The sequence below is a fragment of the Pelophylax lessonae genome (assembly GCF_965119305.1).
Source record: "Pelophylax lessonae genome assembly, chromosome: 2".
In the NCBI taxonomy this organism is placed as follows: Eukaryota; Metazoa; Chordata; class Amphibia; order Anura; family Ranidae; genus Pelophylax; species Pelophylax lessonae.
This window is the reverse complement of record NC_138769.1, coordinates 545,607,154-545,625,820: the sequence shown is the minus strand read 5'-3', so window position 1 is coordinate 545,625,820 and position 18,667 is coordinate 545,607,154. Positions and strand designations below refer to the sequence as shown.

General features: G+C 42.9%; 1 protein-coding gene across 2 annotated transcripts in view; it reads right to left on the bottom strand.

The window, feature by feature from the left end:
• The window catches only part of COG3 (component of oligomeric golgi complex 3), a 184,460-nt gene that overhangs the window by 124,921 nt on the left and 40,872 nt on the right, over window positions 1–18,667 (bottom strand). Inside the window, exons 7-9 of one of the 2 annotated variants that reach the window (XM_082246865.1) lie at window positions 18,419–18,544; window positions 9,758–9,841; window positions 4,037–4,080 (exon numbers count right to left, since the gene is read on the bottom strand). In XM_082246865.1, the coding sequence (XP_082102991.1) occupies window positions 4,037–4,080; window positions 9,758–9,841; window positions 18,419–18,544 (254 nt within the window). The remainder of the gene's footprint in view (window positions 1–4,036; window positions 4,081–9,757; window positions 9,842–18,418; window positions 18,545–18,667) is intronic. The other variant, XM_082246866.1, reaches the window with a different exon arrangement.

Below are 18,667 nucleotides of genomic sequence, written 5' to 3'. Positions count from 1 at the left end.
ATAAAAAATATATCACATAGACGTATATAAAGTGGAAGATATAAAAGAAAGAAAAAAAACGCATGTGTAGAAATATATTCCTATAGGGAATGCTGATATAATGTATCAAAAAGATGTTACGGTCTCTATGTAACACTGTCTAGGGTCCTCAGCAAGCTGACGCCTTTTGCAGCAAGGCTTCCTCAGGGCCAGAGAGACCAAGGTAGACCGATATTTCCCACTGCGACAGAGACCTAGATGAACACATGCGCCGAGGAGCAAGTCACCAAGAATGACATGCAGGAGAGGTGGGTGATGGAACAGCTGCGATCATGCAAATTAGGAAGGCGTTCCTGTTCAATATGTTTTAAATATCACCATGTAACCACCATATACATATAGAGGACAAGTCCCTCACAGCATTCTACATCAATATTGATGGAGTCTCAATATAGACAGCTGTATGCATGAGGCAGGTAATTCATAAAAGGTATATTCATATATTCAATTGTATTGAGAGCATCACAGATATTCCCCACCTTGCCACCAAAGTAGAGGGCTCCTTCCGTCCACCATCACAACACGAACCTGCCTGCACTCTGTGAACCACCAGGTAAGGTGAACAACAAGACAACGCCACCAGCTTCAACACCCTGCGTGCAGAAGTAATAGCCACCAAACAGGCCACCTGTTCTGGGACAACGTAAGCAGGGGAACCTCCCGAAGACCTTCAAAAAAAGGTTTCTGCATAACCAACAGCACCAAATTAAGGTACCACAGCGGCAATGGAGATCGCACTACTGGAGGAGCCAAGTGTCACACTCCCTGGATAAAAGTACGCACCAAGGAATGTGTGGCCAATGAATGTTGAAAGAAAGCCGCTAAGGCCGAAACCTGGCCCTTGATGGTACTCAAGGCCAGGCACTGCTCAACCCCCAGTTGGAGGAAAGCCAATATCCGAGCCATCAAAAAAGAGCAAGGATGAACCCCAAGAGATGGTAGATCTTCCTAGAGGTAGATTTTCTAGCCTTTAACAGCGTAGGAATCACCGATTCAGACAAACCTCTATCTTTCAGCACCTGACTTGCAACAGCCAAGCCGTTAAGGCCAGCAACTGTAAAGCAGGATGGAAAATTGGCCCTTGGGACAGCAGATCTTCCGTAAGAAAAAGTCCCCAAGGAGCATCGGCGACCCGCCGTATCAGATATGCGTACCAAGACCGGCGAGGCCAATCTGGAGCCACTAGAATGACCGCAATCCCTTCTGCCTCGATCCTGCACAGGAGTTTTGGCAGAAGTTTGAGGGGGGGGGGTGGAGTTGTAAATCTGACGATACTGACTTCAAGGAGCCAATAAATAAGGCTAGAGGATCCCGAGACCGTGTACCTTCCTGTTGAGACAAGAGGTCAACAGGTCCAACTAGAAGTACCCCACCAGAGATACAACTGATGAAACACCTCCATATGAAACGACCATTCCCCCTGGTCCAACGCCTGTCAACAGAGGTAATCCGCTTGCCAATTTTCCACCCCTGGAATGTGTAAAGCAGAGAGGGCTGAAAGGAATTGTTCTGCCCACCTTAGAATACCGCCTACTTTCGAGCCACCAGTGCGTATCGGACACCCCCGAAGATGAATTGTCCAATGATCCAGACAAAGTCTGATCACTCAGAGTTCCAGTACAGACCCCCTGAGCACAATATGTGCCGAGGACGCCTCCCCACCTGGACAGGCTGGCATCTGTGGTGATGACCGTCCAGTACAGGGGAAGAAAGGATTTTCACTGTTGAAGTGCCGGAGAACAAAGCCACCAGATGCGGAACCTTCTCGTCCCCCGGCTCAACAGTATCAGATTGTCTAGAAACTGAAGATTCTTGTCCCATTTCACCAGGATCTCTTTTTGCAGAGATCTCGTGTGGAACTGCGCAAAAGGAACCACCTCGAAGGTAGACACCATCAGGCCCAGCACCTGCATGCAAGTCCGGAGGGATGACCATCTGCTGGAAAACAGAAGCTGAATTGCCTCATGCAATTTCTGGAGTTTTTCCAGAGGAAGAAACACTCTGACTGACGCCAAGTCCAGAGTCAGACCAGGATAATCCAGTCAGAACCAGAGCAGACTTCTGAAGGTTCAGACTGCAACCAAACTCTCGCAAAGTTCATAGATTAAACTCCAAATTGTCCATCAGAGCAGTCGGAGACTGCGCACGCTGACACAACAATGCTAGTACCGGGGCCAAAACTTTTGTGAAGGCCCGAGGAGCTGAGGCGAGACCAAAGGGTAACGCCACAAACTGATAATGCTCCTCACCCACGGCAAAGTGGAGGAACTGATAGTGACCGGCACATATTGGAATATGAAGGTAGGCATCTTTGATTTCGATAGAAGCGAGAAAATCTACCTGATGTAGGGACGCCACTACCGTGCAAATGAACTCCATTTGGAACTTCTGTACCCGCACAAAGGAGTTTAGCGCCTTAAGGTCCAGAATTGGACATACCTTGCCTTCCTTCCTGGGAACTGTAAACAGGTTTGAGTAAAACCCCTGAAAACGTTTGGATGTCAGAGCCGGGACAATCACCCCTTGAAGTAACAAGTCTTGCACTGCCCCAAAGAGACCCAAAGAGTCTATGACGGGGCTCTTTGCCCTTGGAAGCCTGCGGAAGAAGAGTACTCCCTCCCCCCCCCCCCCCCCGAGGCCCTAAATAATGTCATCCAAGGATGCTCCAAACAGGCGATCCCCCACAAATGGGAGCTCAAATAAGGCCTTCTTAGAAGTCTAGTCCGCAGACCAGCATTTCAGCCAGATAATACGCCGAAGGACCATTGCTGAGACAGACAGTCTAGAAATCAAAGGAGCCGCATCCAAAGAGGCCTCACAGAAACTCTGTAGCCCCTGGACCAACTGATCTGCCAGCTCCGCAAAGGCATGGGGACGCTGTCCCCCCCCCCCTCTAGGTCACAACGTAAAAGTTTAGTCAGAGTTTGTGACACCAGGGCAATAGTAAATATCGGCCTAAGTGCCAAACCAGCCACAGTGAACATGTGGCGGGCCAGAGCCTCCGACCTCCCATCAGACGGCTCCTTAAAGACCAGGACTCCTCAATCGGAATTAGGGTAGCTTTACTTAACCTAGGACCTCCCACTGGAGCTGTCCACTCTGTCCGTCTCTTCTCTCAATAACCCACTCAGCAAGCCATGTGCTGAGAGGAAACCTTTGAGGGGCGTGCCCCTGGGCCAGACTGTCTGCGTCCATAGACACACACATACAGCATGGATCAGCCACCTCCCTGCTCCCTCCTCGCATGACTGAGCTAAGAGTAGCTGCTGCCTGTGTGTCCTGTGAGAAGGAATGAAAGAACAAAGTGATGCTGCAGATGGAACAGTGCTGTATCAAGAGAGGGCTCAGGTACCTGTTTGGAAGAAGGAGGGGGGGGGGGAGTGAAAGAACAAATAAATAGTGGGATATTTATTTACCTTAATGCATTTTCTGTTCAATATTTTGACCTTAGAATCACTTTAAATCTCACTCCACAATAGGTGCGCTATTCCCCAAATGCAATGTCAGGTATCCAACCAGGATAGGATTTATTATCTATTGTTTTTACTACTGTCCTGTAGCAAATATTTCAGAATAATAGATTTAAAAAGTCCTAAAGCATATACTATAACTAAAACTTTTTTTAATTTTGGATAGAGGGGGAGAGGCATTAGAACCCCTGACAGTTTTTATTGCCGTCTGTGCCCCTGTTAATGAGATTCACTCTATTTGTCCTGTTTACTGTTATCATTTAAAAGGAAAGTAAAAGACAATCCCAAAGTTTGGGTAAGATAAATAAGAGGAGAAATCTGTTATACAGGGAACATCTAAGCTAAAGATCAAACTTCAAGAAGTGATGACTAATACATTTTGATAGAACTAAGATAATAAAGATAATATGAGGATATAAAGATCACAACATTCTAACAGCAATGTAGCGCATACTGTACAGTTCATACTTTTGTTACAGCTAGAGCATAGTGTTTGGGTAACACTTTTTTTTAACCAAAATACTCACTCTGGTATCGTCTCAGATCGCTGCTCCATCTGTTCAATCAGCGTCTGCAGAAACACAAATAATTACATGTAATACAATTTTTACCATGGTGTGACTAATTAACGGCCTGAAGCATGCAATTGAAATCAGTGTTCATTTCATTTTCATTATCTCAATATAAGGAAAACAATGTTTCGTTATCTCAGTTTAAATTAAAAAAATGTAAGGATCTGTCTACTTCATTCAACTCTATGGGCAGCAGACCGCAATGCAAATCTCAAATATGTGATTCTATATGCAATCCCACAATTGCTGAGCAATTTTTAGTTTATCATCTGATAGACAACGCCAAGTGGCACCCATCCTTGCAGTAGGCAGCACAGATCAAAGTGAGGAGATAAGTGCAAGACACACCTGCAAGGGAATCTGGCACTCTAATGTCAGCTACCAAGTGCAGTCGCTAAAGCCGGCCATAGATGCTAGCAATGATCACTGTTTTTCCAGCAACACTGACTGTTTGATGTTGGAAGGACCCTTCCAACAAAAGGAGGTCCCAGCATCATGGGAACCCGACGTTACATATCCCAGAAAGCGTCAGCTTCACTACAAGGGATTGACCAAAATCATTTTTTTCAGGGCCGATACCGATTTACTGGTCACCCTTCAGGCCTATAGCCAATATTAGGTGCCAATATTCTGTACATTTAAAGTTTTGAAAAATCAACACAATTTTCAACACAAAACTGGTACTGAACATATTATTTATTACAATGTTTAACATTTGAGGGCTCGTTCTTCACTCCTGACCTGCATGAAAACTGATGGGAAAACCGCACAGATTTCACTTGCAGAGACATCAGTTTCAAATCAATTTTCATTCGCGATTCAGTCAGTTTTCATGTACATCAACATGACACATCAGTTTTCCAATGCGCGCAAGGTGTGTGCCCTATATTCACACCGATGTTGAAGTCATATTTTTTAATTTTTTTTTTTATCCTGTGCAGAAAACTGCATACACTTCACGGTGACTACGACGCGTTGCACATTACTGTGCTGAAAAAAATCTGCACGTTGTGGTGTGAACAGGGCACAGAGAAGAAGAAGAGTAAAGAGAAGAAGAACCATTAATTTTTTTTGTGCACTTGCAGAACGTGTGCAGCAAAACTGACGTCACTGTCTATACCATGGTGTGACTGTATGAACGAGGCCTAGAAGTAGACAACTGTGAAAAATAAAGTGCTTGAAAAATAATAACTAAAGGCTTCCCAAAACATAGAAAAATGGCATAAACTGTTGCAGTAGTGCACTCACTGCAATGATTAAGCCTCGGTTCACATTTATGCGATGCGGGAAGGCTGCGAATCCGCAGCCTGTTCCCGCGTCGCACACGCACCCCCGGCAGTTCACATTGCCATATGCGATACGCTGGGGGTGTCAATGTAATCTTAACGACACCCCCAGTTTGATCGCATATTGCAGTGCGATCGTGCAGTTCGCACAGGATCGGTTCGCACAAGTGTGAACCGCTGTGCGATCCGATCCTGATGCGGCTTCCAAAAAGGGTCCCTGTGCGTGTTTGGTGCGGCTGCGGTGCGAATTTAGCCATACAAACTGCATGGCTAAACTCGTACCGCACAGCCGATTGCATGTAATGAAGGAGCAGTGCGCTCCGACATTACATGCGAACCCCGCACACGCACAAGTGTGAACCGGGGCTAAATTAAATTTACTACTGCAGTGCAAAAGCTTCACAGTGGACACTACAAATTTCAATACTCCTAGATAAGAACAATCTTATAGTGCAGAAAGCATAAAATTTCAGCATGTTCAACTGTTAAACTGTTTGTTTGTTTTTTTTTGTTTTTTTATATATTGCTGCCACTTCACTAAAAACATGCTCACTTGGTACAGAGGAAGGAGGAGCTGATTGATATCTTCTAGCATGAGAGGCAAATCTTTTGTAGCGTTCCTCATTTGCTTTCCACCACTGAAGAGAATCGCCACTTTTTTCAATTACTTGTTCCTTCAAATAGAGATGAAGTTCATCATCCAGGCTGATTATTGCAGATTCAGAAGAATCCTCCGCATGAGGCCCCAATCAAAACACTGAACATGGCATCAATTCAACCACGATGAAGGAGATTCTCTTTTGTCCGTTGTCTTTTTGAACATTTGTCTGTTTTTGCAGAATTCTGCTTTTCCAGTTTAGAAATATGCTCTTCCGGACTTGACATTTCGGCAGGAACCTCCTGCACCTCCTGTTGAATATCTTCTGTCAGCCATTGTTTTGTCTTGGCCAACACATCAGAAGAGAAAGCATGATTCTTGTATCAAGGATCCAAAAGACATGCCAGCACAACATTTTTATTCTTTTCATGCTTCTCAAAACGTTTGGTGAGGTTGTCCCTCATGGCCTGCCTAATGCCACATGTGTTGGGTCCTTCATCTCTTGAAGAAGCATCTTCAGTACTCTCACACACAGGGTCACAGATGACACAGATGAGTCGTAATGACTCACCTCTAGTGTCACTTCCTCTATGGGAAGGTGGGTCTCAATGACATTGGCTTCAATGTCCCACTGATCAGCAGTAGGACAAGAAAATCCTCCACCATTTTCACCTAAATGCATGGTAAGAGCTCTCTCTTCTGTTCCAGCATTCTTTGCAGCATGTGAAGTGTTGAGTTCCATCATGTTGGCACAGCCTGAATCAAGTTGTTTTTGGGAAGGCCAAGGTCTTCCTGAATGCACCTCAGTCGCTGCTTGGCAAGGATTGAATGGTGGAAATGGCCTGCGCACCTCTGCAGCATGCCAATTATATCAAAGCTCTGGCTTGACAGACCATCATTTACCACAAGTTGTAGGGCGTGTGCCATGCAACTGAGGTCTGACACTTCAGCAAGCCTCATTCCTTTCACCATGTTTGCTTCACGGTCTCGAAGCACAAGCATCACTCGGTCTTTGTTTATTCCCCAGTCTTCAAGCATGCCTAGAAACATTTCTCGAATGTACTCCTCAGTGTGGGATCCTTGCATCACTTTTGTATTCAACACCAATTGCCTTTTTGTCCATCCGCTGTCAATAAAGTTGCACGTAAGACTCATTAGTGCAGTCATGTCCAAAGTCCGGCCCGCGGGCCAGTTGCGGCCCATCCTTTTAGTTTTATACAGCCCCCTGAGACACAGCTGACTTTTGTCAATGCCTTTCTCTCTGAGACTCCTCACATCCCCGCCCCGATGCGATGGCTCGGGGGCGGGGCCTCTGGCCTCCCTCGGCAGCTCCCGAGTCCCGCTCCACCCCCCGCTCGGCTCTATCTGCCCGGCGCCGCCCACGACTGCGCGGGAGTATGGAATGAATTTGAAAATTGCATGCCTTCTCTCCTTCACCGCACACAGCCACCTGTAGGAGCCGACCGAGGATCTTGTGGAGCTGACCGAGGAGGTGTCACTTCTACAATCCTACTGCCTGTTTCTGTAAGTGTATTCAGAAAGCACTGATGCTTATTATTTCCTATATATGCGTGTGTGTGTGTGTGTGTGTGTGTGTGTGTGTGTATTTAATTTTAATGGTTCAAATGTCAGGCAAAATGGTCGGCCCTCACGCATGTTCACTTCATCAAATCTGGCCCTCTTTGAAAAAAGTTTGGACACCACTGCATTAGTGACTCTGTTTGTCCTGGCCAGCAGTCAGTCGTGACTGAGAGGGAGTTGCCAGCATTCTCTGTTTGCAGCATAGTCTTCTTCTCAACTACCTTTTGGCATTTCGGTTCGATAATTCTTTTCACTCTTCAATGTGTACCTTGGCTCAGCTATGGACATCAACCGCTTAAATCCGAATCAGACACCATTGTAAATGGCTGGTTATCAGTGACCCTCATCTCTGATTACTCTGTCCAGTAGTTGGGATCTTCCATCTGAATTTAGCCACCTGTTTTATTTTTTCTGAAACAGATCTGTTATTGTTGTCTGGGATAGTGGAAGTATTCACTTTGTGATTCAGTTTGTTTTTTCTGTGCTGCATTATACAATTCAACATAATGAACTCTTAGATGGGCCCAAAGATTTTACAAATTTTTGGTTTTTGCAGCTGCTGATCCCATGCTTACATTGTTTGTGCATGTGTTGCACAATGCTGCTTTTACTGGGGATGGTTGAGATGAGAAATAGTCCCAGAATACACTTTTACTTTTTCTGTCTGCATCCATCTCCATTGCAATTTGAAAGAGAGTTTATACTGAATAAAGTTAAAAAAAACTGTCTGGCTGGCACCCTGCTGTGGGTGTGTGGGTGGCTGGCTGGCACAAGGGCTGTGGGTGTGTGGGTGGCTGGCTGGCACAGGGACTGTGGGTGTGTGGGTGGCTGGCTGGCTGGCACAGGGGCTGTGGGTGGCTGGCTGGCACCCTTTTGCAACTCTGGCTCAGAGTTGCAAAATACACAGGGCAGAATACATACTCTCAGTCCATTTTTACATTCACTGTATCATGTGAGGAAGTGAAAAACTTCACTAAGTTCCCTTAGAGCCTAAATATGATCAACCTTTTGAAGAGCAAAGGCTACTTAAGGGATTTGGTAACTCGACACGGGCCACAATGAACTATGGGGTTTTACTGCCCCCAAAATAAAAAAGGAGCCCTTACAGTCCTGAGCTCCCTAAAAGGCTGCTTTCCTACAAATGCACTGCAGTTTGCCAGCAATGTGGGTGCAGCACAGTGCACCTGCAGCTTTCCTGCGGGTTAGCTGCACTGAGCCTGAGTTTGGTGTGCTTTCAGAAAGTGCACCACACCCACAGGATATATTAGAAGTCTATGGCTCTGTGCAGCTAACCTGCAGGAAAGCTGCAGGTGCACTGCGCTGCGCTTGTGGGATCAGTGTGAAAGCAGCCTAATAAAACTTTATAAGAGCTAAAATTGTAAAAGTTCAGTGTATGTGATGTTTAATACACTGGCCTTTTCCTGTTTCTGCAGTCATCGTTCTCCAGGCTGCTAGAAAGGTCCAAGACCTACAGGAGGATAGAGGGTGCCGCTCCTGCTTCCTCCAAAGCCACAGGTTGAGCACCCCTGAATTAGAGCTTCCAGCAAGTGAACAGGGTAGTGGCAGGGCATAAAAAAGTTAACAGGTATGTAAAACCTTAAAAAAAGGAACCCTTCTCATTTTCTCCCTTTTAGTTAAATATACGTACCAATAAAAGCATTAGGTTATATCGGTTATATCTGTGCATTAAAAATACCTGTTGATCACATCAGAAATTCAGGGCGGTCCTATGCACACACTTTGTGTCATCTCAAGAAGGCAGCATAATTGGCCTTACAAATCCTTTTTTTGGATAACAGAACACTTAATACTTATGTTGTGGAGAGGAGGTGAGAGGGAGGCATTTAGTAGTTTAGCAAAAGACAACTGGGCAGAGCTAAAACCATTTATCGAAGCATTTCTGGTAGATCAGCAGGTTTTTTGTAATGTTTGCCGTGGGTAAAGTGCAATGTATCATGCATGCACTGCATATGTGTTTTTTTTTTTTTTCTATTTTGCCCAGACATATACAGTACCAGCAGTGTAGAGAGCAGTTTTCTATTGCACCCTTTTCTCTGACATAAATAGGTAAAGCATGGGCTCTTTTGAAACCACTGCACTGACCAATCAAGGCAAGAGAATAAACTATACTACTGCAAAATAGCAACACCTGGTCATGGTTCCCGGCAAACAGACAAAACATAAATAACATGAAATTGACATGATACTTACCCTGACCTTTGGAGCTGCAGCTCTAAATTTCACATAAAATAAAGTGAAAGCATTGTCAGAATTTGGGGTATTTGATAAATCCTGCTAAAAAAAGAAAAAGCAAAAAATATTTTAGTTTATTAAGGTTTCTTCATAAACAATACATGGTTACAAACTAAGATATCTATTAAGTAGTTCCGATTTATAAAGATTTAAGCCTAGGTTCACACTGAGGCCATTTTAAGGCCGGAATTTCAGTCCGACTTGGGGGGCGATTTCACAGACAACTGTGCTGGCTCCTGCACAGATATCTATTGAAATTGCCCCGCAAAGTTGCCAAAGAAGGTCAGAAACTACTTTTGGGGAATGCCGAAAAGTCAGCATCACGCCAATTTGGTCAGTGCAATCGACGGCATTTGGCTCCGATTTGACGTGTGAACGTGGGCTTAAGGTTACAAGCACTGTATCCCAATTTTGAAATTAATTGCACCCCCATTGGAGTCAAGCTTTTTTAAAGTAAACAATCATTAAAAATCTCTACTAAACAAATGTTCACGAATTTGAAAATATTCAACAACCCCATGTTCCTGCCATGGAGGTCCTTGCCTGGGATCCTCCCGTTATGTCATTTCACTCCTGCGTTGTTGCCCGTTCACACAGACTTCCAGTGCAGACTAAAAATAGCAGTTTCAACACACATTATAAAAGGCATGGTCTATTGTACAGCCCTAGCAAAAAGTTTTGAGAATGACAAAAATATTACATTTTAACAAAGTCTGCTGCCTCAGTTTTATGATGGCAATTGGCATATACTCCAGAATGTTACGAAGAGTGATCAGATGAATAGCAATTAATTGCAAGGTCCCACTTTGCCATGAAAATGAACTTAATCCCTTAAAAAAAATGTAAACTGCATTTCAGCCATGCCACAAAAGGACCAGCTGACATCAGGTTAGTAATTCTCTCATTAACACAGGTATCAGTGTGGACAAGGACAAGGCTGGAAATCACTCTGTAATGCTGACTGAGTTAGAATAGACTGTAAGCCTTAAAAGGAAGGTGGTGCTTGAAATGATTGTTCTTCCACTGTTAACCATGGTTACCTGCAAGGAAACACTTTGCACAAGGCAAGGCATGCTGGCAAGGATATTGCTGCTACCAAGATTGCACCTAAAATCAACCATTTATTGGATCATCAAGAACTTCACAAGAATTGAACCTCTTTCTCTGAAGAAGGCTTCAGGGCACCCAAGAAAGTCCAGCAAGCGTCAGGACTGTCTCCTAGTTGAGTCGGCTGCAGGATCCGGGCACCACCAGTGCAGAGCTTGCTCAAGAATGGTAGCAGGCAGGTGTGAGTGCATCTGCACGCACAGTGAGGCGAAGACTTTTGGAGGATGGCGACGAACAATGCCTTTTCCAGCATGATGGAGCACCTTGCCATAAGGCAAAAGTAATAAGTGGCTTGGGGAACAAAACATTGAAATTTTGGGTCCATGGTCAGGAAACTCCCCAGACCTTAAGCTCATTGAGAACTTGTGGTCAATCCTCAAGAGGTAGGTGAACAAAAAAAAAAAAAAAAAATCCACAAATTCTGGCAAACTCCAAACATTGATTATGCAAGAATGGACTGCCATCATTCAGGATGTGGCCCAGAAGTCAATTGACAGCATGCCAGGGTGAATCGCAAAGGTCTTGAAAAAGAAGGGAGTCAACACTGCAAATATTGACTCTTTGCATAAACTAAATGTGATTGTCAATAAAAGGCATTGGCACCTATGATATGCTTGTAATTATACTTCAGTATACCACAGTAACATCTGCAAAAAAGATCTAAAAACTCTGAAGCAGCAGACTTTGTGAAAATTAAGATTTGCATCATTCTCATAACTTTTGGCCTGGGCTGTAGTCACCATCAGGAAACCCGCCCTGAGAAATGCCCTGTTGGAACCATGGGATTACAGGAAGTGGCTGCATAGAGTCTGCAGGAGATCAAAAGCACTGAGATACCACAAAGGAACACAGAAATAAAATTTATGAAACCACAAATTTTAGAAAATGTAAAATGTCAAGTTAGGTTTATTTATTTTTTTTTAAGGCTCAGTTAACCTCTGTGACCAGGTTTCAGGTTAGACTTTTATACACGGTTTAAAAAAATAAAAAGGAGCACTTTTAAATCAGAGTACAGTATCAAGTAATTTAAACACCTGGGATATTGATCTGGTCAGTTAGGTAGCAGAGGGGGTTGTTTATCAGTTTCAGCTGCTTAGGTGTTAATGAAATCAACAGGTGCACTAGATGGGCAACAATAAGACAATCCCCCCAAAAAAGGAATGGTTTTCCAGGTGGAGGTCACTGACTTTTTTCCTACTCCTCTTTTCTGACTGTTTTTCACTGGTTTTGCATTTGGCTGGGGTCAGTGTCACTACTGGTAGCATGAGGCAATATCTGGACCCTTTAGAGGTTGCACAGGCAGTCCAACTCCTCCAGGATGGCACATCAATATGTGCCATTGCCAGAATGTCTCAAGAGCACAAAGAAGATTCCAGGAGACAGGCAGAGGAGAGCTGGACGGGGCTGTAGGTCTTTAACTCATCAGCAGGACTGGTGTTGGTTTCTTTGTGCAAGGAGGAACAGGATGAGCACTGCCAGAGCCCTACATAATTACCTCTAGCAGGCCACTGGTGTAAAAAGTCTCTGACCAAACAATCAGAAACAGACTTCATGAGGGTGGCCTAAGGGCCTGATGTCTTCTAGCGGGCCCTGTGCTTACTGCCTGGCAGCTTGCAGCTTGATTAGAATTTGCCATTGAACACCAGAATTGGCCGGTCCGCCACTGGCGCCCTGTGCTTTTCACAGACAAGAGCAGGTTTACCATGAGCACATGTAACAGACATGAAAGGGTTACCTGCATTAAGGTAAAAAAAACACATTTTGTCTTTAGAACCACTTTAAGGTGGCCATACATGGGACTGACCACATTTTGATCAATGTATGGGCAGGCTGGTTGTACAGAAGATTTGATTTTTCCAGAACGATTAGAGTCCCCCTGCTATAGATGGCAGCACTGATCAGTGTAATCTGACAGCAAGAACTCTTCCCAGTGACAGAATACAATAATTGAGTGGGGAAGTACTACGCCATCCACCTGTGTCAATGGGGGAATCGGGTCATGTATAATGTATAGGCAGCTTTATTCCCTTTCAAACGCTTACAGGAAACACAGTAGCTGTCTTTGAAGATGCTAATTGCCTACAAGTCAATTCTTTAAGCCTCTAAGCCAGAACTAGCATGCAACAAGTGATGCCTGAGCTCATGGTCTGCATACTTGCTCCAGGTCAGTGATAAAGCCTATGGGTGAGTATGCCAGCCAACTAGCATTTGAGATATCACAAACCGCAGCCTCAATGTTTCTCTTTTCTATCTCACTGTTGGCTCAAAACAATTAAAACTCTGTAGTAATCACTGGTAATCAGAGACTAAATAATTAAACTGGGAGCGCCAGGACAGATGTTTTTCATGCCAAGTAAGGAACTGATATGGAAATGCTCATACAGTGCCTTGAAAAAGTATTCATACCCCTTGAACTTTTCCACATTTTGTCATGTTACAACCAAAAACGTAAATGTATTCTATTGGGATTTTATGTAATAGACCAACACAAAGTGGCACATAATTGTGAAGTGGAAGGAAAATAAGGCTGCAATTAACGATTATTTTCATACTCGATTAGTTGTCCAATTATTGTTTCAATTAATCGGATAAAATAAAAAAATAAAATCTCAAAAAAAAAAAAAAAAGTGTGGCATATAATTTCGTTATTAAGTAAAGTTTAAAAAAAAAAGACAATTTATTCTTGAATCAAAAAAACAGCTATATATCAGGAAATATATACCTGTGTTCAAATCCCAAAGCTTGTACATGCATTTAAACTATCAGGTGCTAAAAGGGGTGTGGCCACATGAACACTAAAAACTCTGGATGGACTAGATGTGAACTAAATATTTCTGTTTTCCATTGCATAGTTTGCTGGAAAGGGTGTAGCAGTGTGCAGAGGGTTCATCCAGAATTTGTAACTATATTGTGAGGGAACAAAATATCTAATCTACTCTAAAAACAGACAGAAGCAGCAAAGAATTTAGGAGGTGCAAATTGCACGGATCTGTGGCTTTGAAACCACGCTGAAGTAGCACAATTTCAAAGCCAGAGAAGAACTGTTCTTCATAATTGTAAAGAAACGGTAATAACTTTTCATTGGTCTGAAAAAAACCTGTCATGACAATAAAAATAGGTATTGGTAATTAATATCGGGGAGTAATTAAGAAAAAGTATCAGTACTCGTACTTCCTGTTCTGACGTGCCCTGTTGGCACTACTTGCTCCTCCTGTCTTGAGAGAGTCCCCCTATAGCAAGCCGCAAAGTAGAATATAGAGTTCCCCAATAGCAAGGTATGGGACTACATGTACCATGAGACATTGCTCTTCACACATTCACATTCACTGACATGTATGGTGGGTGTACTGAGCTGTATGTGTGCTGCACTGTGTATACTGACATGTACGTAGGGTAGGAATGGGCTTTGGCGTGTTCAGGATCCCACCGAGACAGGCAGTGAGACAGATCTCACTGCTTGTGATTAGCCGTGTGCAGTGTCGGCTTCCTGGCAGGATCAAGCAGGTGGGATCCCAAACAAGACCAAACCTTGTGCGCTGCACTGTGTATTCTGACATGTATGGGGGGGGGGGGGGGGTGTACTGGCTTGAAGAGGGGTTGCACTGTGTATACTGACATGTGTGGAGGGTGTACTGACCTGTATGTGTGCTGCACTGTGTATACTGAGATGTATTGGGGGGGAATGTACTGACCTGTATGTATGCTACACTGTGTATACTGAGATGTATGGGGGATGTACCGACATGTATGAGGGATGTACTGAGCTGTATGTGTGCTGCACTGTGTATACTCACATGTATGGGGGATGTGCTGCACTGTATTTCCTGATATGTAAACAAATAATGCATTCTGTATGCAGGTCAACTAATCAGCTAACCAACTAATCGATTATGAAAATAGTTGATAACCATTTTCATAATTGATTAGTTGTTGATTAAATTGATTCGTTGTTTCAGCCCTAATTTTTAGATCCTGGTCCAAACTGTTCGATCTATTTTTAGATACTAGATCCATTTTTAGATCCTGGTCCAAACTGTTCAATCTATGTTTAGATCCTAGATCTATTTTTAGATCCTGGTCCAAACTGTTCGATCTATTTTTAGATCCTGGTCCAAACTGTTAGATCTAGGATCTAAAAATCTATCGAACAGTTTGGACCAGGATTAAAAATAGATCTAGGATCTAAAAATAGATCCATTTTTAGATCCTGGTCCAAACTGTTCAATCTATTTTTAGATCCTAGATCTATTTTTAGATCCTGGCCCAAACTGTTTGATCTATTTTTAGATCCTAGATCTATTTTTAGATCCTGATCCAAACTGATCAATCTATTATTAGATCCTAGACCTATATTTAGATCCTGGTCTAAACTGATCGATCTATTGTTTGATCCTAGATCTATTTTTAGATCCTGGTCTAAACTGTTTGATCTATTTTTAGATCCTAGATCTATTTTTAGTAGGGCTGCAATTAACGATTTTCATAATTGATTAGTGGTCCGATTAATTGTTTTGATTAAATCGGATAAAATAAATAATAAAAAAAAAAAATTCAAAAGTGCGGCATATAGTTAAGTAAAGTTTAAAAAAAAAAAAAAAAAGACAATTTATTCTTGAATATCTCTATGCAGCGGTAAATACAAATAACCAGCTATATAATAAGAAAAGATATACCTATGCTCAAATCCCAATAGCTTGTACATGTATTTAAACTATTAGGTGCTAAAAAGGGGTGTGACCACAATTTAACACTACAAATTCTGGATGGACGAGATGTGAACTAAATATTTCTGTCTTTTATTATATAGTTTGCTGGAAAGGGTGTAAGCAGTGTGCAGAGGGTTCATCCAGAATTTGTAGCTATACTATGAGGGAATAAAATATCTAATCTACTCTAATGACAGAATATATATATATATATATATATATATATATATATACACACACACACACACACACACACACACACTAGTGATGCACAGATACAGGTATTGGTGCCAATACTAAGCATTTGCACTCGTGCAAATGCACGGATACTAAAAACTATACCTTTTTTTGGGATTCAATTGACTTGCATTGAGTTCTGTTTAATGAAGTCGCAAGCTGCAAAGAATTTTAGAGGTCCATATTGCACTGATCTGTGGCTTTGAATTCACGCTGAAGTAGCGCAACTTCAAAGCCACAGAAGAACTGTTCTTCGTAATTGTAAAAAAAACGGTAATAACTTTTCATTAGTCTGAAAAAAACCTGTCACGATAATAAAATATGTATCGGTAATTAATATCGGGGAGTACTTGAGAAAAAGGATCAGTACTTGTACTTCCTGTTCTGGGGTGCCCTGTTGGCACTACTCGCTCCTCCTGTCTTGAGAGTCCCCTATAGCAAGCCGCAAAGTAGAATATAGAGTTCCCCAGTAGCAAGGTATGGGACTACATGTACCATGAGACATTGCTCTTCGCACATTCACTGACATGTATGGTGGGTGTACTGAGCTGTATATACTGACATGCACGGAGGGTAGGAATGGGCTCAGGGCGTGTTCACTATCCTGCCAATATCCCAGACAGGCAGTGAGACCGATCCCAATCCACAGCTGCACAGATCGGGAAATGTCTTACTACTTGTGATTAGCCGTGTGCAGTGTCGCCTTCTTGGCAGGATCAGGCCGGTGGTCAGGATCAAACCCGACCAAACGTATCTCTAAGGGAGGGTGTACTGAGCTGTATGTGTGCTGCACTGTGTATACTGAGATGTATGCTGCACTGTGTATACTGAGATGTATGGGGGATGTACTGAGCTGTATGTGTGCTGCACTGTGTATACTGAGATGTATGGGGGATGTACTGACCTGTATGTGTGCTGCACTGTGTATACTGAGATGTATGGGGGATGTACTAAGCTGTATGTGTGCTGCACTGTGTATACTGAGATGTATGGGGGATGTACTGACCTGTATGTGTGCTGCACTGTGTATACCGAGATGTATGGGGGATGTACTAAGCTGTATGTGTGCTGCACTGTGTATACTGAGATGTATGGGGGATGTACTGAGCTGTATGTGTGCTGCACTGTGTATACTGAGATGTATGGGGGATGTACTGAGCTGTATGTGTGCTGCACTGTGTATACTGAGATGTATGGGGGATGTACTGAGCTGTATGTGTGCTGCACTGTGTATACTGAGATGTATGGGGGATGTACTGAGCTGTATGTGTGCTGCACTGTGTATACTGAGATGTATGGGGGATGTACTAAGCTGTATGTGTGCTGCACTGTGTATACTGAGATGTATGGGGGATGTACTGAGCTGTATGTGTGCTGCACTGTGTATACTGAGATGTATGGGGGGTGTACTGAGATGTATGGGGGATGTACTGAGCTGTATGTGTGCTGCCCTGTATTTCCTGATATGTAAACAAATAATGCATTCTGTATGCAGGCCAACTAATTGGCTAACCAACTAATCGATTATGAAAATAGTTAACAACTATTTTCATAATCAATTTATTGATCAGTTGTTTCAGTCCTAGAAAATGATAAATGGTTTTCAACATTTTTTTACAAACAATATTCCTGAAAAGTGTGACGTGCATTTGTATTCAGCTCCCTGAGTCAATACTTTGTAGAACCCCCTTACAGCTGCAAGTCTTTTTGGGGATATCTCTACCAGCTTTGCACATCTGGAGAGTGACATTTATGCCCATTCTTCTTTGCAAAATAGCTCAAGCTCTGTCAGATTGGATGGAGAGCATATGTAAACAGCAATTTTCAATTCTTGCCACAAAATCTCAATTGGGTTTAGGTCTGGACTTTGACTGGGCCATTCTAACACATGAATATGCTTTGATCTAAACCATTCCATTGTAGCTCTGGCTGAATGTTTAGGTTTGTTGTCCTGCTGGAAGGTGAACCTCCTCCCCGGTCTCAAGTCTTTTGCAGACTGACAGGTTTTCTTCTAAGGATGCCCTGTATGTGGCTCCATCTATCTTCCCATCACTGTACAAAAGACAAATGACTCCTGCGCTTGAGGGGTTATCCTGAAACGTGTATCCCGAGAATGCGATTCAGGTTGAATGGACGTAGTCCTGGCTGTGCTGCCACTCTCAACAGGTCGTGGTAACCCAAACAGACTCTAAAAAAGGAACGGACAGAGGGCACACCAGCCTAGCGCAAGTGCCAGCAAAACCAGCATTTCCTGCATGTGATGTGGGTTGGTGCACTCTCCAAAACGGTTTCAAGCAATTGGAGCACTACAGAACTTGGATATATGCACTGAAGGACTATTAACTTTATTGTACCAATTTATTAATTATATGCACTGAAGGACTATTCATTTATGCAGTGAAAGATTATTTATTAAGTTATTTTAAAGCATATCTGCATTGCACACAGGTTTATCCATATAGTATTGGTGTGGATTATTACAAATTTTGCACATTTATTTATTATACACTTTAAACTTTTTTACACTTCATGTGGTGAAAATGTAAATAGGAAACATTGTGCAACATACCCGTTTAATCAATAGACTGGTAAGGTTCTGTAGCGTATTCACAGTATAGGTCTTCATAAGATGCATAGCTTTAGAGAGACATTGCTTAAACTTTGCTAAATAAACTGGATAATCTTTATAACTAGGCTGCAAAGTAAAAGAAAAACAGGAATAGCAAATTATTAAAAACTCATAGGAAAAAAAAAAAAAGAGGCATGTTATGTTTGTGTGCCAACAATAAAATGTGCATTGCTTTTATAGTTTATAAAG